The sequence below is a fragment of the Fukomys damarensis genome, unplaced genomic scaffold, assembly GCF_012274545.1.
Source record: "Fukomys damarensis isolate Sample0158 unplaced genomic scaffold, DMR_v1.0_HiC HiC_scaffold_19, whole genome shotgun sequence".
NCBI classification, from domain to species: domain Eukaryota; kingdom Metazoa; phylum Chordata; class Mammalia; order Rodentia; family Bathyergidae; genus Fukomys; species Fukomys damarensis.
In genome coordinates this window covers 55,328,100-55,350,685 of record NW_022900931.1, presented here as the reverse complement: position 1 = coordinate 55,350,685, position 22,586 = coordinate 55,328,100, and the positions used below count along the sequence as shown (strand labels likewise).

Below are 22,586 nucleotides of genomic sequence, written 5' to 3'. Positions count from 1 at the left end.
ATAGCTAAGTATAACATGCCCTTTGTCTTGTTGACTTCAGTTCCCATAACCTCCCAAGACTGCTGTTTATTCATTCCTTATCATGTAAGACAAATATTTGTGATATTTCACCTCTTTCACACACATTGTAGTCTCCACATATATGTCTGTACCATTTTTTGCTTTCAGGTTGTTGGTTTCCAATGGAAGTTGAGGAGGCATCTTCTCAAGGAGAGTCACAAGTCAGGGCTCTCAGTGTAGATACTGTCACCCAGAAGGTCTACCCTTGTGAGATGTGTGGCCCAGTGATGAAGGACATTTTGTTGCTGGGTGAGCATCAGGAAATACACCCTGGACAAAAGCTGCACACATGTGAGGCCTGTGGAAGACAGCTGTGGTTCTTTACAGATGTTCTTCAACACCAGGATCAGTACAGTGAAGAGAAAGATGCCAGGGTGTGTGAAGAGATGGCTGTGTTTGTTAACAGCTCTACAGCACACACCCCAGCGAGTTCTTTTATGTGTATAGATGATGAAGAGGATCTCCTGGGCAGCTCAAGCCGTCTTCAGCACCCAGCGAGGAGTAACGAAGGAAATCCACACACAAGCACTAGCTACAGCACAGCCTTTCAAACAAAAGAAAGACTTTATGAGTGCAGTGAATGTGGGAAATTCTTTGGCCACAAAATCGCGCTTGTTTGGCACCAGAGAATCCACAGAGAAGAAATGACTGAAAGTGGGAACATCCTTAGACCAGACCCTGTCTTTATTGCACATCAGAGTGTTCACACTGGTGAGATGCCATGTGAGTATGATGAACATGGGAAGTTCTTTAGCCAAAGCTCCAGCCTCATCCTACACCAGTGGGTTCACTCTACTATAAAGCCTTACGAATGCAGTGAATGTGGAAAAGCCTTCAGATGCAAATCCAGGCTTGTTCAGCACCAGAGAATCCACACTGGAGAAAGGCCTTTTGAGTGTACCAAATGTGGGAAATTCTTTAGACAGAGTTCTGTCTTTATTGAACACCAGAGAGTTCACACCGAGACAAAACCTTATCAGTGCAATGAATGTGGGAAATTCTTTAGGAGTAAAGTAACACTGGTTCGACACCATAAACTCCACACAGGTGAAAAGCCTTATGAGTGCAGTGAATGTGGGAAATCATTTATTCAGAGCTCTTACCTTACTGCACATATGAGAGTTCACACTGGAGAAAAGCCTTATGCATGCAGTGAATGTGGGAAAGCCTTCAGAATCAAAAACAAACTTGTTCGGCACCAGAGAATCCACACTGGAGAAAAGCCTTATGAGTGCAGTGAGTGTGGGAAGTTCTTTAGAAGCAGAGTGATACTTGTTCGGCACCAGAGAATCCACACTGGAGAAAAGCCTTATGAGTGCAGTGAGTGTGGGAAGTTCTTTAGAGAAAGCTCCAGCCTTATTTCACACCAGAGAGTTCACACTGGTGAAAAGCCGTATGAGTGCACGGAATGTGGGAAGTGCTTTAGCCATAGATCAAGCCTCAATTTACACCAGCGAGTTCACACTGGAGCAAAACCTTATGAATGCAGTGAATGTGGGAAAGCCTTCAGCCGTAAAGATGGACTTGTTCAGCACCAGAGAATCCACAGTGAAGAAAGGCCTTATGAGTGCAGCATATGTGGGAAATTCTTCAAACAAAGCTCTGGACTCTTTGTGCACCGGAGAATTCACAGAGGAACAAGGCCTTATCAGTGTAATGAATGTGGTAAAAACTACAGCAGGAGATCCCACCTTGTTCAGCACAAGAAATTTCACATTGGATAAAGGCCACCTGAATCTAACAATGTGAGAAAATCTATAACAGAAGCACTATCCTAGTTTGTCTTAAAACACAACACTAGAGTAAGGCCTTATGCATGCAGCCTATGTGTGGGAAAGCCTACAGCAGCCAACACATACTTCTACACTAGAGAGAAGACTTGAGTGTTATGAATATGGCTAAAGCATTCATATACAATCTTACCCAGCACCAGAATATTCACATTATAGAGATTGTGCAGCAGATGTACAAAATTCTTTATGTGTTCAATGCCAGAGGGTTCACATTAATGCAAAATTTTATGAATGTAGCCACTCTAGAATGTTCTTTATCCATAAAATCATACTTGTTGTCCACCAGAGAATGCATGCTAGGAAAAGACTTATGAGTACACTGAAAGTGTGAAATTGTTTTGCTAAAGCTCTAACTTTATCATACATCAGAATTCACATCTGCTAGATTAGTGAATTGAATGTGAATAATTTTTTAGCCAACGCTCTTCACTTTACAGAGTTCACATCAGAGCAAGGCCTTATAAATACAAGAAATGTGGGAAAGCATCTAGCCTTAATCCATATTTCTTTAGTACTGGAGAATCTGTACTGGAAAATGGACTTATCAGTTCCACAAATGTGAACAATTATTTAGCCCCAAGTCTGACTTCATTAAACATTGGAGAAATAAATGCACAGGAGGAAAGTGTAGACACTAAAAAAGGTTATCAATCAGTGACTTACTCATTTCCCACTGAAAAGAGCCTTAGGAGTATAGAAGATGTGCTATCTGCTTATTCAACGTAAGGATAGACATTGGAGAAACATCCTGAGAAACCAACCAAATGTTAAATCTCAAATCTGGACATCCACACATAGGGTTCCATATAGTTATGTGGGACATTGTCAGGATTGCATTGCATATTCTGACCCATCCAAGACCCTGGTTACATCAATGCTGGTACCTTTGGCTGAAGGCTCCTCACCTCTGCCACTTGGGAAGTATGAATCATAGAACCCCAGTATGCTCAGTGAACATGCACTTTGATGGCCTTTATCCTATTCCCTGGAGGCAAATCGCGAGTTGTTTAACCATATATAAGTGAACCTGAATAACGGTGGTGACTAGCAAGCTCCAGGGGTTTACCCCACATGAAGGTGCTTCTGCAAATATTCTAGTCCAGTCATCATAGCTCTAAGAGCTGAGGGTATGCAGATATACTCAGGGCCATTGGACTTATGTATTACCTATGGCCACAGTGACTGGCAGAGCAAATAATCTAAAGTTTTTTCTGGATTCCCATAGCTTCCTTGTTCTGTTCGTTCAAGATCACTGCTGCACTGGCAGGAAAAGGGAGCCACAGAAGAAATACTATAGCCCAGAAATAAAAGACTTTTGTGTCTCATGTGGAAATACCTTTCATTGATAGTCTTCCTAAAGGATGAAAAGAATTATAGTGGAGCCAATATATTTGCCCAGTCTGGTTTTTCAAGAGGAATAGAAGATCCACATTTTTACATGGAACCTTTTTTGATGGTATATTGAGATACAATTGATATAGACTTAAAAAATAAGCGTGTTAACATATGTTGAAACCACTATTAAGTATGATAATGTAGCCTATCACCTGCAAAGTTACCTTGTACACCCATATGGTACCCTATCTTCTTCCCTAGCTCATCTCCATGACCAGTGATTTACTGTCAGTATAAACTAGTTTGCCCTTTCTAGGATTTTATATAAAAGACATCATAAATGTTTACTCCTTTCTTTCATTCATCAACATTTGGAGATTTGTCCATGTTGCGTGTATGAATTTTTGTGTTTTCTAATACTATTATTTTTTTGGTATGGATATGTCATAACACATTATTCTGTTCATCTGTAAATGGACCTTTGGATTGGTTCCAGTAAAGGCTTATAAAAAGCTTGTAATTATTGCTGGGTGTGGTAGCACACGCCTGTAATCCCAGCACTCGGGAGGCTGAGGCAGAAGGATTGCTGTGAGTTCGAGACCAGCCTGGGCTACGTAGTGAGTTCCAGGTCAGCCAGACGACACCCTATAAAAAAAAAAAAAAAAAAAAAAAAAAAGTTGTAATTATCAATTTTGTACTAGTTACTGCCCAGAACTACAATGCTTGTATATTCCCCCCTCCCCCGGTACCGGGGACCGAACTCAGGACCTTACGCTTGCTAGGCAGGCACTGTGCCACTAAGCTACATTCCCAGCCCTAATGACTGTATTAAAAAGAGGTAAATGTTTATCATTCTGCAGACTGACCAACTTCCTAAGTGGTTGTACTATAGTACATTTTTAGTAGCATTATCTGATTCCAATTCTGTACCCTCAACATGTGGTATGTGTGTCAATCTTTAATTTTATGGCTGGTGGTCTTATAAAGAATATTCTTTATGAAATATCAGTTTCTAGTTCTTTGACATTACAGAGAAATATAATTACATCTTATATATTGATTTCCTATCCTGGAAACTAGTATTTGCTTTTGTTGCTGCTTTGTTTTGTTTGCAGATTCCAAGGGATTTTCTCCACAGACCTTCATGTTGTCTGTGAAGAAAAAGTTTTAAAAAAAATTTTTAATAGTAAAACATGTATTGGTACATTTTAGGCATCCATAATGCTAATACTCATCATAGGGAATTTACACCTGTACGTGATACATCCCGCTTCTTTTTTTTTTCCCATTCCCCCATGTACAAAATGTTTGTTTCCATTTTTTCCTTCTAATTTCACTTTTTTTCCTTGTCCCTTCTTTTCTCCCTCCCTCTTTTTTCCTCTTCCCATTTGAACATTTTCTTCCCATTTCCCAGTATCTATTATACAGTTTAGTTTTTATTTCCACTTTCAATTTCTCACACCAGAGAAACAGTGTGGTATTTAAATATGTGTCAGATTTATTTTACTTAAGAGTATGGTCTCAAGCTCTATCCATTTAGCTATAGACATCTGAAGTTCATCTTTCTTTATGGCAGAGTAATATTCCATTGCATTAAAAAAACACATCTTCTTTATCCATTTATCGCCTGATGGGTATGTGGGCTGTTTCCAAGATTTAGCTATTACATACTGCTGCTGTAAACATGGATGTGCACATATATCTCTGTGATACAATGCTTTTACTTTGAGAAAATACTAAGAAGGGGAATTGCTGAGTCAAATGGAATCTTTAGTTTTAGGCTTTTGAGAAATCTCCACACTTGATTTCCACAGTGGCTGTACCAGTCTACACTACCACCAACAGTGGAGAAGGGTTCCTTTTTCCCCACACCCACTCTAGCATTTGTTGTTGACTAATTTCTTGGTAGTAGCCATTTCTGGAGTGAGATGGAATCTCAGAGTTGTTTCAATTTGTATTTCTCGAATGCCCAGTGATGTTGAACATTTTTAAAATATATATTTGCTGTTTCTGCTTCATCTGAGAAGTGTCTGTTCATCTCAGATGCCCATTTTGTATTGAGTCTTTAAATTTGGGGGTTCTGAATTTGAGTTATGAAGTTTTGTTGCCATAGAATTATATCAAAATGAAAAGGGCTGAGGATGTTGCTTAGAACAAACCCTGTGTTCAATTCTCAGTACCTAAAAAGCAAAACTGCAAAGTATTGATGGCAGCTGATTACAATCTGCTATCAAAATATTGTGTCTCCCCCAACCCAAATTATTTTATTGAAGCCCTACTGCCCATGTGATAGTATTTGGAGGTGAGGCCTTTGAAGGTATTGATTAAGTGAGGCAGTGGTGGGATTACAGTCATTATAAGCAGGTGAAGAGACCAGACCCTTTCTCTTTCTGCCATGTAAGAATATATCAAGAGTGTCATCTGTAAGCCAGGCAGAGGGGCCTCCCCAAGAACCCAACCATATTGGCACCCTGATTTCAGACTGTTAGCTTCAGAACTAGGAGAAACAGATGTCCATGTTTTAAATCACCACTTTCTTGTATTTTGTTAGACAGTCTTTTTTTTTTTTAGTACCAGGGATCAAACTCAGGCCCTTGTACTTGCGAGGCAGGCAGTGAAATCACTGAGCCCTTAGTCTTATAACCATTAGAGGGGAAGAGGATGAAAAAAGAATTAAGATGTGTTATGGACATGTGCCAAGCCCCATGAGAAATATAATCATTATGTATTGCAAATATGTATCGATACAAATAAAAATTTAGGCAAGCCTGTGTGCCTGTAATCCTAATACTCAGAAGGCTGAGGCAGGAGGATCATGAGTTCACAGTCAGCCTGGGCACATAGTTCAACGCTGGCCTGAAGATACATAGTGAGGCCCTGCCTCAAAAAAAATAAAGAAATAAACATGTAGATTCCCCCCAAAATGAAATTAAATAAAGATATAACCCATTAAGTTAAGAATGAATGTGGCTTATTTTTGCCTCAGGCACTGATAAGACGTGCGTCCTTTAACAAGTAGAAATAGAACATCATACATTGGGTGACGAAAAATAGTGAACTGAAAAAAACTTTTAAAACTTAGTACAGTAAAAGATGTTGCCAAGAATGCTAGGTAAGTGTGAAGTTAGGAAGGATTTTTGAGGGTGTTTAATGGCATTGTGTTTTTATTGTAATAAATTTTTTAAAATGTCAGCATTCATCATATCTTTTGATCATACCTATATGACAAGCACAACCCAGTTTTCATGTCAGGTAGGCAGTGCCAAGACTAAGATCTTAGAAGATATGCAAGGAGGTAAGCAGCCGACTGCATCCACTTACAGGGACTAAGGACACAATCCAATGTGACTAGAATCTAGGTGGCACAGTATGGGAGAAAAGCAAGGCAAAAATTTGAAGAAAGATCATATTAAACCTTTTGAGTCTCGAAGTGTATAGTCCTGTAACTGCCTGAGGGTTTTGGTAGAAACACTACAAAGTAGTATAGAAATACTCCTTGAGTTTATCCAAAACAACAGTTGTTTTTATCCACCTACACAGAAACATGAGTAAATAAGAAAACAGTTCAGAATGCTATGACCTCAATAGTGAGACTAATCAGACATAGACTAAAAATGCCTGTGGTCTCACACTGAAAGTTTAAAAGCAAGCTTTGAAAGAAAAAACTGCCAAGCAACATTACTGAATGCCATATCAAAGCCCTACGCTGAGGGGATCCAAACAATTGCAACATACAACAATATAAATTACACCATCTTATAATAGCTATGCATACAAAGATGCATGATTATGAAACACATTAGAAAAATTCTATGACATTTATAAAGATGGTAAAATTAGACCATTATACTAAAATGTCCCAATGACTGTAAATTGCTATCTCTCTCTATATATATCTATATAAAATAAATAAATCATATTACATGGAATAAAAACAGAGCAACTTGGTAGTTTCAAACCAAACCATACTGATAATTGCACTTAATGTAAATGCTTTAAATGGTATAAAAGGGGGCTGGGGATTTAGCTCAGTGGTTCTGCTGCTTGCCTTGCAAGTGCAAGGTCCTGAGTTTAGTCCCTCGTACCAAAAAAAAAAAAAAAAAAGTATAAAAGGCACTATTTCATATTGGATAAAAATGTGAGATTGATGTACTGTCCTCTAGAACCCTTAAAATACAAAAGTTAAAAGAATGGATAAAGATAACTGCTATGCCCTGGGCAATCTGTCTCTTGTTGGCCTCTTAGAACTCTACAGCAAGCAAGATTACCAAATCCAACCCCACATCTGGTGGCTGGAGCTGCAGAGAAAGGATATATACAAGCTGTTAGTGCAACACTACCTCCAAAAAGACTGATATGGATTATAACACCAAGGTTGTAGAAGGACCGTTGCCCTCTGGCCATCTGGCCTTATCTTGTCCTCCTTGCCCCATATTTCTTGACCTGCTGAAGTTGGAGGACAGCCTAACCAGTGAGGATATGAAGAAATGGATGACTAATTTCATTGTGGGTCAGAATGTAAAATAAACCCACTCTAGGAATAGAATATGTCATGCTTCTTAACTAAACTGCCTATGTGTCTGTCCTGGGATCCAGCAACTGCTCTGTTTGCTATCTACCCTAGAGTGAATACCTATATTCTTGCAAAAATCTGTGCATATCATCTTTATTTAGAATATGGAACTTTATTCAGAAATGGGAAATGACCTCCTGCCTCAGCCTTCCAAGTGCTGGGACTACAGGCATGTGCTACCACACCTGGCCTACACGCGAGGAATTGATAGAGGAATTGAGCAAAAAATCAATGAAGATAGTGAATGTCTGAATAAAGCGATCAACCAACTTGAAATAATTGGCATTTGCAGAATGCTATATACAACAACAGCAGAATACACTTTTCATTATCCAAGAGATTCTAAAGATTATTGTAGACAATATAAACTCTTCTACAGCCATACAGTGCAATATTATGTAGGGATAGAAATACGTTATCAGGCCACTAAAACGCAAGGAGGAAACTGAAATGTACATTACCAAGGAAAAAATGGCAATATGAAATGGCCACATATTATAAGTGTCCAAATATTTGGTGTACTAGAAAAACAAAAACATGGAGACAGTAGAAAGCTCAGTGGTTGCCACAACTTCAGGAAGAGGGTGGGAAAGATGAATAGATGGATCACCAAAGGGTATTACGGCGGGGAAACATCTATATAGTACTTTAATGAATACATATCTTAGATTTGTGAGAACTCATACAGCACAAAGGATGCACCGACTATGGGTGTTAATGTTTCAATATTGTAGCAATAATGTAAGAGGTTAAAAATAAGGGAAATCGTGTATATGGAGAGAAGGTAAAGGGGTAGTTATGGAAACTTTCACACATTTTTCTATAAATCAGTCACTGCATTAAAGATGGAAGTATTTTTTTAAAAATCACAAGAAAACCAGAACCTTTATAGCATTCATTCATAGGCCTCTGAAAGGACAAGGAGGCAAATGACTGAGAGGCTGTCTCAGATGTATCTTTAGCCTGGAAAAATGGTCTCAGAGAAGAGCACAGACAGGGCAAGACCTGAGATGCTGAACCTGTTGTACCGCCACAGATGGCTGGCTGGGAACATGTTACATTGAGCGGAAATAACTTTTTCTGAGTTGTTTTCGTGTAAAAATAATTGTGCCGTGGTGAGAGAAAAACATGAAACCTACAGTTAGGTAGAAAAGGCCCAGAAACTATTGGATTTACCAGCACCTAAGAAATAGAGGTTGCTACCACTGACTTCCCTGTCTGTTCTGCAGGGGTAAGCAGATTTAGGGGACACATAAAGCCTTACATAAAAATCATTTTTAAGTAACAGGGACAAGTTTTCATCACAAAGCAAACTTCCCAGTATCATCTACAAATAATATTTTCTTGCTGACAGGAAACTGACGAATGACTAATAAATTGAAACAGCCAGAAGCAATCACCAAGGTCTGGCAGAAGACAGGAGACCATGCTTTGCTCTTCATGGACACCTGACAAGATTCTGGGGTAGAGAAGAGCAGAGTACCAGGAGAAGTGTCTCCATTTACAGTCATAATCTGCCCATAGACTATCTGAGAACAAGGACATTTTTTTATCTGCTTGTCCAAGGGGAAAGGCAGGCCTGTTTGTGACTGTGTCCAGGAGTCTCAATCTTTGTTCTATACAATATCTCCTCTCTCATGCCTTGTAAACACAGGGTGAGACCACTCATCTCATCCATCTTTGAGGGTGCTAGAACCTGAGTGTGAGCTGTGGAATCTGGCTTCCCTAAATGTACGTATAGGTGAGATGGCTGGTGAATGACTGGTGTATGTAAGATGACTGGTATGGTGCTATGTCTGCCGAAATTCTGCCTATGGGGGGAGGTATCAGCAATATTTCTTACTTACACAGAAGAAATGTAGATACAGAGTTATAACTTTAGCCGTAAAACTGGAGGATAGCATGGTAGGAGGAAGACTAAGGCTGAGTGGCCACCACCCTGCTTTGAATCCTTTCTGAAAGTTTCCCTCATCCAGTCAGGTGTGATGGTGCACGCCTGTAACCCCAGCACTCGGGAGGCTGAGGCAGGAGGATCGCTGTGAGTTTGAGACCAGCCTGGGCTACATAGTGAGTTGCAGGTCAGACTCAACTACATGGTGAGACCCTGTCTCAAAAAACCAGAAAAAAAAAAAAGTTTCCCTTCTCCGTCCCCATAACTTGGTAATTTTTTGGCAAGCCTGCAAATCTAATCTACTCTATGGTAGTGGGTAAGCCCTGCTGTTGCCGATACCATATATATGCCAGTGGCTCTTTATTGCACATGTACTCTGAGGAAAGAAACCTGGTGGGCTTGTGGTACTTTTGCAAGTGGCTCTCATCACGCTACACGGTCTCGATATGATTGGCTTGGTCTTTCATCATTGCCTGGTGACAGGCTTTCTTGAGCCTGTAAACCTCTGGCACTAACACCCTGGGTAAGGTTTGTGTGTAATAAAAGTCCCCTTTGTCTTTTAGAATATTACTGGAGGGGGTTCAGACCCCGATTGCCTAGAAAGGGGGATGGCACGGGCTAAAGGTCAGTGCCTTAGAGTGGGCAAAGACAAAGACACTCTGAGCTAGCCATTATTTATTGGGTACATGCAGTGACTGGAGGGAGCTTCGGGGGACTCAGGGGCAATGGTAGTCCTACGTTGATGAAGGATCTTAGGTCGCTGAAGATCTTATGTCAAGAGTGGTAAGGAGAGCATTCTTGTAATAGTAGGTGGGACGAGATAGCAGGCTAATGAAGAGTTTGTCCTTCCCCTAGGTGAAACCCTTCTCTTTTTATTACTACTCGATTCTTGAAGAACCAGGATGTCTTCAGCTGATGTAATCTTGTATTGGGACCACTGAGGCCTCAACTTATGACCAGAGGCAAAACAGAGTTATGTTTCTACATGTCATAGCTGGCTCATGGGCAAGGTGGAATTGGGCCTTAGCCAGCTATAGCCATACTTTAATTATGAAACGATTTTCCTCAAAATTATGTAGAATGGCTCCCAACAGAAGATAGGCTTGTGACTGAGGTCAGCAACCCTAGATAAAGTTTCTCTGACTATCCCATTGTTGTCAGGAGCAGAGGATCTCCACACCTGCATGGTCCCTGAACTTTATGTACACATCTGTCCAAACAAGACAACCCACCTCCCTGAGAAAGTGCTGCTGGGAAAAATTGCCGATCACCTCCATTCGGTGAAAACTCATCTCGCGTAACTCATGTGGTACATAGAGATGTCCTGCCAGTGAGCATAGCTCTGGACCTTGAGGATGACTAGCTGCCTCCCTTTTTTGGAGCATGATTCAAGGAACATAGGTTGGTCAGTGAAGATGTAGCACTTCACCTGGTGTCCCACCATGAAGTATGTCTCCGCTGTCTTCAGGAACAACTTCAGGTTGCTTGATGAATTGGATAGTATCACCTGGATAATGTCTGCAGCAGCTCAGCCATGGGGCCACATCTGGTTAATGCAGCCTGGTAGATGCCGTTGGCCACCATCTGCCCACAGGCCTGTCTTGAGTGAGAAGCGCTGGTATGCTTGGATCATAAGGCTGTCAACGCCCCTCCTGCTCCTCAGACCCTATTCCAGTGCAAGGGGCACCCGGAGCAGGCTGTCCACGGTGAAGGAAGACTCCAAGGCTGTCAGGAAACTGGCAAATTCAGCTTTGGTTTGGGGACATGTCAAAGAACTAGGTGGTAGCGGGAGTCAGTGCATGAATTCTCAGCCAGAAAGTAAGAAAGAAGTCACGGCTCCCAAAACTGGCTGAGGAGACCGCTCATCGGATGAAGAACAGATTATGATGAAAGCAGGTTAGAGCAGGAGCCATCAGGCCCTACTCAAGACACATAATGTCAAAGCCAAAGATTGTCTTCAAGATCATCCAGTTGTGACAGGCTGACAGGCAATCATTGGAGAAGCCTGAGGTGGAAGAACCAGAGGATCTTCACATCAAGGACGACTTTCCCTTTTTTCCTTAATAAGTACTCAAAATGTATTTACTAGGCAGCAGCAGGCCTTAGACTGTTTTGATTAGGTTGCTAAGCTTAATATGTACAATCTTACTGTCTCCTCAGAACAAGACTGGGTGTGAGTACTCAGTAATCCTTATTGTACAGATGGAGAAACAGGCTGCAAGAGATGTGTGACTGGGCCATGACCATATGGCCCGCTGGTAAGTGCTCAAACCAAGCATTCAGACCCTAAAAATGGACCCTGTATTCTGCTGTACTGCCTCACTTGTGTACCGCTGGGGTTCTTTATGGGAATGGTGGTGTTCTTTTCTGAGTCTGATTCCTTTTGAAATCTGCCTTAGATTTCTGTGTCACCTGATCCTCAGACAAAACCCCAAGATTGAGAAGGAAATCTGAGTCTTCGTTGACTCAGAAATTAGCATATTGCCTGCAAATATACTTCCTCCCCGCTGTAGCTCTAAGCACTTCCAAGCATTGCCCTCCTGGGAAATGAAGCCCCTGACAGAGTCTTTCCCAATATAAGACCAACAGCAGGTATATATATATATATTTTTTTTTTTTAAAGGTTCTTAACAGTGGTTAGAGACACAGTTTTTCTAGCATTCTGAAACTTTAGTGTTTTTTTTTTTTTTTTTTTTTTTACCAGGGGTAAAAAACAGGGATTGATCAGGACCATTGTGCTTGCAAAGCAGGCAGCAGAACCACTGAGCTAAATCCCTGGCCCTAGAGTAGAGTGTGTTTTAAGGGAGTTTCATTTTGCTTTTGTGATTGGATTGTGACATTTTCCCATTTGTGCACAAGAATGTTAGCATAATCACTGCAAATCATTATGCTATGTAGTAGCAAAATACCAAGATGACTCTTATGGTTTAAAAATGGATTGGACATCACCCCACGGGCCTATTTTGATTGGTCTCTAGGTTGGCAGTATTGGGCGATAGTTGAAACTTTAGAAAGTAGGATTTAGCGGGAGGTTCTTAGGTCATTAGAATGTGTTCTTGGAAGATAGTTCTCTTGCAACCTCCTTAGTCCTAGTGAAAGGTTGTCATAAAAGTAGCAAGTCTGGCCCCTCCTACCTCTCTTCCCTGACCCAAAATGTAATCCTCTGGCTCCTGTATATGTTCCTGTAACTTTGCTTTCTGCTGTGAGGTGATACAGCCAAGGAGTAGCCCTTGCCATAGCGCCTATATTATGTATGCTATTTGGAATTTTAACCTCCAAAACTGTGGAGGTAAATAAACCTCTGTACTTCATAAGTAGCCTGTGTCAGGTATTTTGTTATACTGATGAACACCTGATTGGTAAAACCCTGTCAGGTTGCAAATGCCAGCAAACTGAAGAACTGCTTTTATGAGAGAATAACATCAGAAAAAAACATGCATTCAGTGTGATTGTGGATCTTGCTGTGTACACCTGTGCCTCTGGTGCCTGTATGGGGAGTCTGCTCATCCCAGGAAGTTGGGTGGGTGGGGGGCTCATTGCCTTTCTATCATACCCTTCTCTGAGAGTCTTAGAAAGAACCCTACAGAACAAAGAGATAGGATGAGGCAGACACCAGTGCACAGGGCAGCTCTAGGAAGAAAGGAGACTCATTGTAGCCTCTGATCCATTGGACCGGCCACAACTCCTCAGCTCTGCTAGGCCACTGGCCGGAGAATATCCATGCTGTCCTGTCTCTGTGGCACTACTTGGGCTCTGGCCTTCCTGATTCTACCTCCTCCAGCACACGTGCCTTCATCCTCTTCATATCTTTACCACCAGCCATTCTCATTTTCCAAACACCTGTTCCTTTACCCTAGCACCTAGAACCCTTCCTTATTCCTGGGGTTATTTTTGGCTTACCTGCCAAGAGACATGCCATTTCCATAAGGCAACCCTCCTCCAGAGAGCATTCCCAGGTACACAAAACCTGAGGGAGTTTGTTACCATTGGATCATCCCTAAAGGAAGCACTAAAACAAATCTTTCAAGGTAAAAAGAAAGAACATTAGATAGTAACTCATATGAAGAAACAAATCATCTCTGGTAATGATAATTGCACAAACCTATTTTGGGACTTGTGGTAATGAAGGAAGAAAAGCTCATGCCCACTCTGTAATTTCTGGAAAAAAAATTTCTTTTGTACCAGGGGTCAAACTCAGGACCTCACACTTGCCAGGCAGGTGCTGTACCACGGAGCTGCATCCCCAGCCCCACTCCTGAAAATGTTAAATGTAGGTATAACATATGACTTAGAAGCTGTTGGCATTCTGTTTCTTAAAAATCAGAGATATTTTTAAGGAAATACCCGGATGAGGCCTATTTGGAAAATTAAACAGCATGACTCTACTCTACACTCCTAAAATATCTAATTGTAAGAATTCCAGTTCCATCCAGATTTGGCTAACTAGAGTTCTGCTTGTCTCCACTATACTTAATTGATGAAAATAAAATATCTGGATTGTTTTGGTTTCTGTGTTGTACTCTGAGTAACTACTTTGAAGACAATGATACACCATGTAAATAATTACTATCATTCTCTTATTTGATCATGAAATTTTATTTTTATTAAGTAGAATGGAGGAAAAATACAGATTCGAGCAGAAGTTGATTATAATGGAAATGTATAAGTACCAGAGGAAAATAGAAATTAGATACTAAAAGGGCAGCTGGAGGCACTCAGAAGGAATAGGGGAGAAGAAAGAAAGTACACACCTGTAATCTGAGTACTCTGGGAGGCTGAGGCAGAAGGCCTGCAAATTGGAGCATCACCTGAGCAACTCAGTGACTTGGCAAAAGACCCTGTCTCAGAATAAAAAATAAAATGGCTGGGATGTAGCTCTGTGTAGCCTTAGGTTCAATGCCAAGTACTGGGGCAGGGCGGGGGGCAGCGCTGACTGGGTGGCTTAAGCAAATGAAATTTATGTTCTCTGTTCTGGAGGCTGGAAGTCCAAGATTAAGCTGTTGACAGATTTGGTTTCTCCTATGGCCTTTCCTGAGGCTTGCTGATGGCTTCCTATACCTTTGCTCAATGTGCACACATCTCTGTGTGTGTGCTTTAGTCTCCTTTTCTTACAAGGACACCAGTCAGATTGGATTAGGACCCAAAAAAAAAGAAAAAGACAGACTGTTATGACTAATAAATAAATTACTAAATTCACCAAAGTAACAGGATACAGTTTCAACACAGAAAAGTGAGTTGTTGCTACACACCAACAATAAACAACATTAAAGAGGAAATATGGTAATCATTCCATTTTTATAGTATCAAAAGGAATAAAATATTTAGGAATTAATTTAGAAATTAAATTGGGGCCCAGGGATTTAGCTCAGTGGTGCCACCGCCTGCCTCACAAGTGCAAGGTCCCAAGTTTGATCCCTGGTACAAAAAAATAAAAAATAAAAAATTGGGGATTCTTTTCAGCCTTTAAAAGAGGATATGCTAACATGTATAACAACACTGGTGATCCTTGAGGACTTACACTACATGAAATAATCTAGCCACAACAACATGGATATTTATGATTCCACTTCTGTGAGGTATTTAGAGTAGTCAAATTCAAGCAGACAAAACAGAATAGTCAGGCCAGGGATGTAGCTCAGTGGCACTGCGCCAGTCTTGCAAGCACAAGGTCCTGAGTTTTATCCCCAGTACCAATTAAAAAAAAGTGGTTTTCAGGGCCAAGGGTGGGGAAAGAATGTGGAGTTATTGTTTAATCAACATATATTTCCAGTTTTACAAAATGAAGAGACTTGGAGGTAAATGGTGGTGACGGTTGTAAACAATATGAACATATTTAATAGAACTGCACTGTGCACTTGGAAATGGTTAACACTATAAATTTTATATTATATTTTACCAGAAAAAGTTCAAAATAACCATATACATAGCACAGAGAATCTCAAGATAATTGTGCTTTCACATATAAACATTCTCTCTTGTTAATAGCTAAAATAATTTAGAAAGTCAACATAATTATGCTGGGTGAAGAAACTAGACCACAAGAGTATAAATACTATAGGATTACAACTGTACACAACTGTAGAAAAGGTAAACAAATCTATAATAAAAAAATTAAATCAATGGTTTCCCTGGGATGTGATTAATGGTTTCCTGAGAAGGCAAAGAACGATTATAAATGGCCAGGAGGTGGCTTTCACAGTGATGGATAGATATTTCATTATCATGATTATGGTGTTGGTTCCCTGAGTGTATACATATTTCAGAACGTGTCTAATTGTGTATATCAAATACATACTGGAAATTATCACACATCAATTATATTTATATTTTATGTTAAGTTTTAAACAAAATATTAAAAGAAAATGTTGCACATAAATTCCTGACCATTCACTCATTTTAGAAAATTACATTTGGCAACACTCCATCAACCTCCCTATAATTACACTGTGTGTTTCTATACAAATTATGGGCCCACCTCAGTTAGTAACGCACATAAGGCCAAATTTGGGCCGAGAGTTGCTCTCTGCCAACCTAGTGCCACTTCTAAGGCGTTCGATTTGGAGGTACACACAAGGGCTATCCACCCTTTAGTTTAGTAGACTTTAGTAGTGTTCTCAATCCACTCCTCACAGTAATCACAACATGGAAGATTAAAGACAGGCTTGTCGTTAACACCCCTAATATCACTTAAACCAGAACAATGCACAGTGGGTAGTTGCGTGGGGTCACATGGAGGATGGATAAATCACAAACATTACATTAGATCGATTCATGTCCCTGAAAAAGAAACACTCACAGTAAGCTGCCAGCAGACCCCCTATTTAGGTCATCAGGGACAAAGATGGGTTATGTCCATAGCTAGACTAGTCATGGGGAGGATTGACATCTTCCTATGGTCTCAGGAACCTGAGATTCCCTTCAAAAACTGGAAAGAAAACAGAAGACTGCTTTTCTTGAGATAGTGGAGTAGCTGACACACTTTGGAGGCTACAGAGTAGGCAGAGCTGAGATGGCTTCTAGCAGTGATATAATATATAAATATATCTTAGCTCCTGAAAACATCCATCACATCTGGCTATAATAGGGAATCACCCTAGTGTGACCGCATGGATGAACGAGGCTCAGCATCTGGTTGACACACCTTCATGAAGTCCACTATCACAGCCTTCCTCTGACGTGTGCATCTGTGCTGAACAAGAAGGATGCACATTTCTTTCTCTCATGTGAATTTTCTGATGCCGAATAAGGGTGGGCCTTTGGCTGAAGGCTTTGCCACATTCATTGCATTTATAAGGCCTGTCTGGCTTGTGAACTTTCTGGTGCTGCCTCAGATTAGACCTTTGTCTGAAGGTTTTCCCACATTCACTGCACGCATAAGGCCGTTCACCAGTATGAAGCCTCCGATGGTTGCTGAGGCTGGAGCTTTGATTAAAGAATTTGCCACATTCACTGCACTGATAAGGTCGCTCACCAGTGTGGAGTCTCCTATGACTATTGAGGCTGGAACTTTGGCTAAACAGCCTCCCACATTCAATGCACTCATAAGGCCGTTCACCAGTGTGAACTCGCTGATGTTTCATGAGGTCAGAGCTTCGGCTGAAGGTTTTCCCACATTCACTGCACCCAAAAGGCCGTTCACCAGTGTGGACTATATAGTGTTGAATGAGATTGGCAATGTGGCTGAAGAATTTCCCACATTCATGGCACTTATAAGGTCTTTCGCCAGTGTGAACTCTCCCATGCTTGATCAGACTGGAGTTGCAGTTAAAAGATTTCCCACATTCCCTGCATTCATGAGCACTTCTACCTGTGTGAATCCTCCTATGATGAATGAGGTTGGAACGCTGGCTAAAGAATTTCCCACACTCGCTGCACTCATACGGCTTTTCACCGGTGTGGACCCTCATATGTTGGATGAGATTGGAGCTTCGGCTAAAGAATTTTCCACAGTAACTGCACATGTGGGGGCTTTCACCAGTGTGAACTCTCTGATGTTTCACAAGACCAGAGTGCTGGCTAAAGAATTTCCCACACTCACAGCACTCATAAGGTTTTCCTCTATTGTGAACTCTCTGATGTTGCATGAGGCTGGAGGCATCGCTAAAGAATATCCCACACTTGCTACATTCATAGGGCCTCTCTCCAGTGCGGATGCTCTGTTGACGAACAAGTGTGGATGTGTCACTGAAAGCATCCCTAGATTGACCGCTCTTGTTATGTTTTGGGGCAGTGGGAGAATCTAAGGCACATTTAGAATTCTTGTGTGCCTCCTCCACACTGTGAGTGAGCTGCACAAAGCCTGATGTGGCCACAAAGTCCTCCCTCTCCTCCCCACACATAGAAGGCTTCTGTGACGTGTGGTCTGTGCATGTCTTCCCAGGGAAGGCCTTTTCCTTCTCCCTTTTGGCAGACTTGTCTGCATTCTTCTGCACCTGTTGCTGGGCAAGGTTTGTGTTGAACTTGAACCCTGTCCTATTTGTCTTATACATGAAGGGCTTTTGCCTGGCATGAGCTGTCTGGTGTTTAGCCAGGCACAGAATGTCTTCCAGGCATGGGCCACATGTGTCACGGGAGTAGGTCTTCTGCATAGACAGAGCTGTCTTGGGATTCCCATCCTGAGATATTCCTTGTACAGAAATACTTTCCTCAGAAGGTAACACCTTACCCTCTGTTCCACAGAAAAAATCTGCAAAGAGAAATGCTAGTCAATTCAAATAAACTTTGACAGAAGGAAACAGCCTGATGGATCCCAGAATGAGTCCTCAGGAACCTTGGCAGGATGAACAACTTCAGGTCAGGGTAAGGAATGGTTGCCTCTCTGAATTACTGTGCCTTGCCAGGCCACAAAACAGGGAATGTCGCTACCTCAAGGATGGGGTATTGAGGAAAGAGGCAGGGTCCTCAACTCACTTTTCTACAAAGGCCTTGGAGCAGGGCATTGGCTTCTGGGAAACTGGGGAATGACCAGGCTCATGGGAATCTGACTACAAGTGACTAGCTGATGTACAAAGACATCAAGGAAACACGCTCTTCTCAGGTTATATGAAATGGAATCCAGCAGTAAAGAGTGCTGCAGAGGCCGGTGTGGGAGGACCGGAAAGGTGGGGACAAAAGCTAAAGTTGGATCAGAAATCCAAATAGCAAGGACACAAGAATGTGGAAGGTATGGCAGAGATAGAGTAGACATTAGGTTTCAAACAAATAATGATAAATACGAGAAAAGAAGCCAGTCCTCCCCCAGCTCCCACTTACCAGAGCCAGATCTGCCCAAAGCCCCCCTTGCCATCGCTGAAGTCATAGCCACTCTGTCAGGCACCCAGGGTTCTTTCCCCATTTCGAGTTGGGCAACAACATGGCACCTGAAAGACGTGAGCCCTAAGGGACAGATGGAGAGGTCATCCGTCAACACATGCCCAGGGAAAGTAACGCAGAACAGACCACAGGGAAGAAAATTTAGCTTCACAAGTTGTACATGCAAGCAAGGTCTGATAGGCACGTCCCAGTGATTTACAGGTAGTGACCAAATCAGTGCCTGGTATTTCTGCACAGACTTATACAGGACATGTTAGCAAAGGAAGGAGCAGAAATTAAAACACAGGGGTGTCAGAGACCTGGACAGTCACCCAGGTGAGGAGTGACAGACAGGATGGGTTCTATGGGGCTGGCCAAAAGGCTCCTCCTGCTTGGTCCTTCCCTGCATGGCTTTGGGCAGCAGAAGTAGAGCTGATCAGGAAAGATGAGGCACTGCCCGGTAACCCACTGGAATCCACGACACACAGAATAGGAACATGGGGAGAAGCAGTGTTCATAGTGTTGGCATGGGAAAGAGAGCTATCTCTTGTCCAAAGGGGACAGGCAGAGAGGAGCTCAGGACAACTGGACAAGTGTGACGGCCTTACCCAGAGAGGCTATGAGTGCAAAGTTCTCCCGCATCACATCGCAGTACAGGAGTCTCTGTGCCTCGCTGAGCAGCCCCCACTCCTCCTGGGAGAAGTAAACGGTCACGTCTTCAAAGGTCACACAGCCCTGCCGTGATGGGGACAGTTCATTCCACGGTCAGCCTCTCTCCTCGGGCCTCCCTCTCCATTCCCTACTTCCCCTCTCTGTCACCTTCTTCCGAGCTCCGAGGAAACACCAGTCCTGGTAACATTAGCCCTGGCTTTTTTTCTCACGTCTCACACGTTCACCCTGTCAGCCTACAGCAGGACAGGCAGGAGGACAGCCGGTTGCCATCTGAGGTCTGGGCCTGAAGTGTAGGGCCCGACCCCTGCTCTTCTGGCCCCTTCTCCTAAATTTGCAATGTCGTGCTTCTTAGATACAATCCAGGGAGGGCTTGGTTTTCATCCTCAGTTTCCTGTCCAGGCCCGTTCCTATTTGTACCTCATTCTTTGTCCTGCACCTTCCTTACAGTTCCAGACCTTGTTCTGCACTCCCATGGTCACAGCTACCTTCTCCCCATCCTTGCCTGCCTCTCAGCCAGTTTTGTGGACTCCTGGGTGTCACTTTGTACACTGTACTTGGAGCCAGCCTGGCCAATACGAGCATGATACCATTCTGCCCCGGGCCTTTGATGGTGCCCACTGCCAGGGGTAACACTCATCTTTGCTTTGGAGGCCTCTCCACTTGACCTTCTTCCTGGCTTTAAACCACATCGAGCACACACAGGTGCCAGACATCCTGGCATTCTTCTGTGTTGCACACTCTCCCTTCATCATTCACAAGTATTCAAAAGGCAACCCCTCTGGTCCTCCTACCCCAATGTGACATGTACCCCAAGTCCTACATGCTGAAGGCCCGGACCCCTGGCTGTGGTTGTACCGGAGATGGAGGAACCTTTAGGACCTGTGACTAACTGGAGGAAGTTCAGTCATGGTAGGCTTGCTCCTGAGAGGCATATGGGGATCCTGGTCCCTCTGTGCTTTCTCTCCCCACTCCTCTCTGTTTCCCTGCAAGTCTGAGAAATCTCATTTGTCCCTTGCTAATTGCCCAGCCTGACTAAAAGCTCCATTGTGAGACGCCACAAAAGCCACGTGGTAGCAGTACCTCCACGACTCCCAAGCCACAGCATCCATTTCCTAGTTACATTTTGCCACCCGCCACATTCCTTTATATCCTGACATCCCCTACACAATGACACTCTTTCTCATTTGTTTTTATGATGCTAAACAAGCCAAATATGGTGCCCAAGCAAGATCCTATGCACAGAGTCCTCTGGGCCCACATTCTTTTTTCTTAGGATGCTGCCACCATGACCTGAACATTGATCCTCTTAAATCTGACATACACTCTTGCCCACAAAATGATGCTGCAGTTGGGATGTTTTGTGGAAATAAAGACAAACCAGAGAAGAGAAGCTAAGGCTGTTTATCCATTGTTTACTGTAGCCAAGGAATCAGGCACCATCATGGGTGGTTTCTCAGAGACTTAAAGGCAGACCCAGCACTGGCAGAGCATTGTAACAGAGGAAAGGCGTATCTGACTGGGGGCTGGGGGCTTGGGAAGCTGTCTGTTGGGACCTTAACTAGAAACAGGGCCTCAGATGAGACTGGTTATATAAGCATCTTTAGCTTTCTCTGGTTGGTCCTAAACTGGGCATAGGAACAAAAATTACAGAAATGGTCTGTTATTAATCAAGCCCATTCAAAAAAGGACAACTGTGAAAGAAGTTTTTGTCTAACATCCTGGCTTGTCACTAGAGATAGCAATCTTGTTTTCTGCCGGTCTGACTCACAATCCTTCCTGCAATGCTGATTAGAGAAGAAAGGGTGGTTTCCTGGGCAGAGCTCTATTTTTCAGAGGCCAGAGCTCTATTTTTACATATTGTCTGGCCATTGTCTGAGTTGTAGATTGTCTCTTACGACCTCAATTAACACATCCCTAGAACATTGTAACTGTGTTTAACCACTCTTCAGATCTACTCAGGGTCCCTGGAGCATTAGAGACTCAACATGTCCCAAACCTAACTTCTATTTCCACTGAAAATTCCCGCTGCAGCCACTACCCTTTTTCTCTGCTGATGACTTGTTGATTCTTCTTCCTAAGGAAGCAAAACACCACGGAGCATGCCTCCTCTTCCTCACCGTCCACAAGAGACAACATGATCAGCCTGATGTTTCTGAAAGACACAGAACACACCTGCAGTTCTACCTGGCCACCAGGATCGCAGATCCCGACGGCTGCAGCGGGTGCTCCTTGGCCTCCCTGCCTTGGCTCTCACCCCACACTTGGGTTCCGCTCTGCATCCACAGAGAGGCTAACAAGACCGGAGTCACTCTCCTTCCCTGTTCTAAACCGTCCACCGCGCCCAGCGTCCTCAGAGTAGCACCCCCCTCCTCAGCCTGTCACTCTAGGGGCGCTATCTGGTCCAGCAGACAACAGTCACTGAGTTTTTTGAACGCTCCCAACTAGGCCCCCACCTCAAGCATCTCCACGTGCCTGTTTCTGTGCTCAAGAAACTCTTCCTCCCCTCACCCCTCGGAGCTCAGAGATGGAAACCGCTCTACAGAATGCCTGGCCGGCAGTCAGGATCCATGCCAGGAGTGACTCCTGCCAAGGACTCCTGAGTCAAAGCAGGGAGACGGCAGAGGTGAAAGAGGTGAGAACAGCGCCATCCGTTCTATGTTGGCGCCAGGACCAAGACAGTGGAAAGCCGCAGCGGAGGGTTGAAGCCACCCACTCACCTGCACCAGGTCCCTCTGCGCTGACGCCGCCATGGGGCCTAAGGACCCAGCAGGGCCTTCAGAACTGACGACCGAGGTGGCTCCCGCCGCGGGCTCAGCCCACCGCGCACCCTGCCTTATCCTCGGCTGAGGAGGGTCGCGCGCTCGGGGCTTCACTCCCCGGGTCAGATGCGCACCCTTGGACACCTGCACACACCCCAGTTTCAGGGCTGGCCGCTGCTGCAAAAGCGCAACGCAGGGTCGGAGCCGCACGG

At 43.2% G+C, this 22,586-nt stretch overlaps 2 protein-coding genes and 1 pseudogene across 6 annotated transcripts in view; 1 reads left to right on the top strand and 2 right to left on the bottom strand.

Moving 5' to 3' along the window:
* The window catches only part of LOC104863725 (zinc finger protein 2 homolog), a 32,919-nt gene extending 29,145 nt beyond the window's left edge, over window positions 1–3,774 (top strand). For both annotated transcript variants that reach the window (XM_010626307.3, XM_010626306.3), the window contains one exon: window positions 169–3,774. In XM_010626307.3, the coding sequence (XP_010624609.1) occupies window positions 169–1,784 (1,616 nt within the window). In that variant the 3' untranslated portion in view covers window positions 1,785–3,774. The remainder of the gene's footprint in view (window positions 1–168) is intronic.
* A 6,082-nt stretch (window positions 3,775–9,856) lies between these two features.
* On the bottom strand, window positions 9,857–13,571 carry LOC104863753 (annotated as a pseudogene).
* A 1,601-nt stretch (window positions 13,572–15,172) lies between these two features.
* On the bottom strand, window positions 15,173–22,580 carry Znf792 (zinc finger protein 792). 4 transcript variants are annotated; one of them, XM_033765732.1, is made up of 5 exons: window positions 22,333–22,580; window positions 19,763–21,767; window positions 19,552–19,678; window positions 18,905–19,027; window positions 15,173–18,338 (listed from the first exon to the last, which is right to left on the bottom strand). In XM_033765732.1, the coding sequence occupies exons 3-5, from the start codon at window positions 19,583–19,585 to the stop codon at window positions 16,774–16,776; spliced, it is 1,722 nt and encodes a 573-aa protein (XP_033621623.1). In that variant the 5' UTR covers window positions 19,586–19,678; window positions 19,763–21,767; window positions 22,333–22,580; the 3' UTR covers window positions 15,173–16,773. The 4 variants fall into 4 exon arrangements, with proteins under 4 accessions (XP_033621623.1, XP_010624612.1, XP_010624611.1 ...); XM_010626310.2 differs by having other exon boundaries at window positions 19,552–21,767; XM_010626309.2 differs by lacking the exon at window positions 19,763–21,767.
* Between the last annotated feature and the right edge of the window lie 6 nt (window positions 22,581–22,586).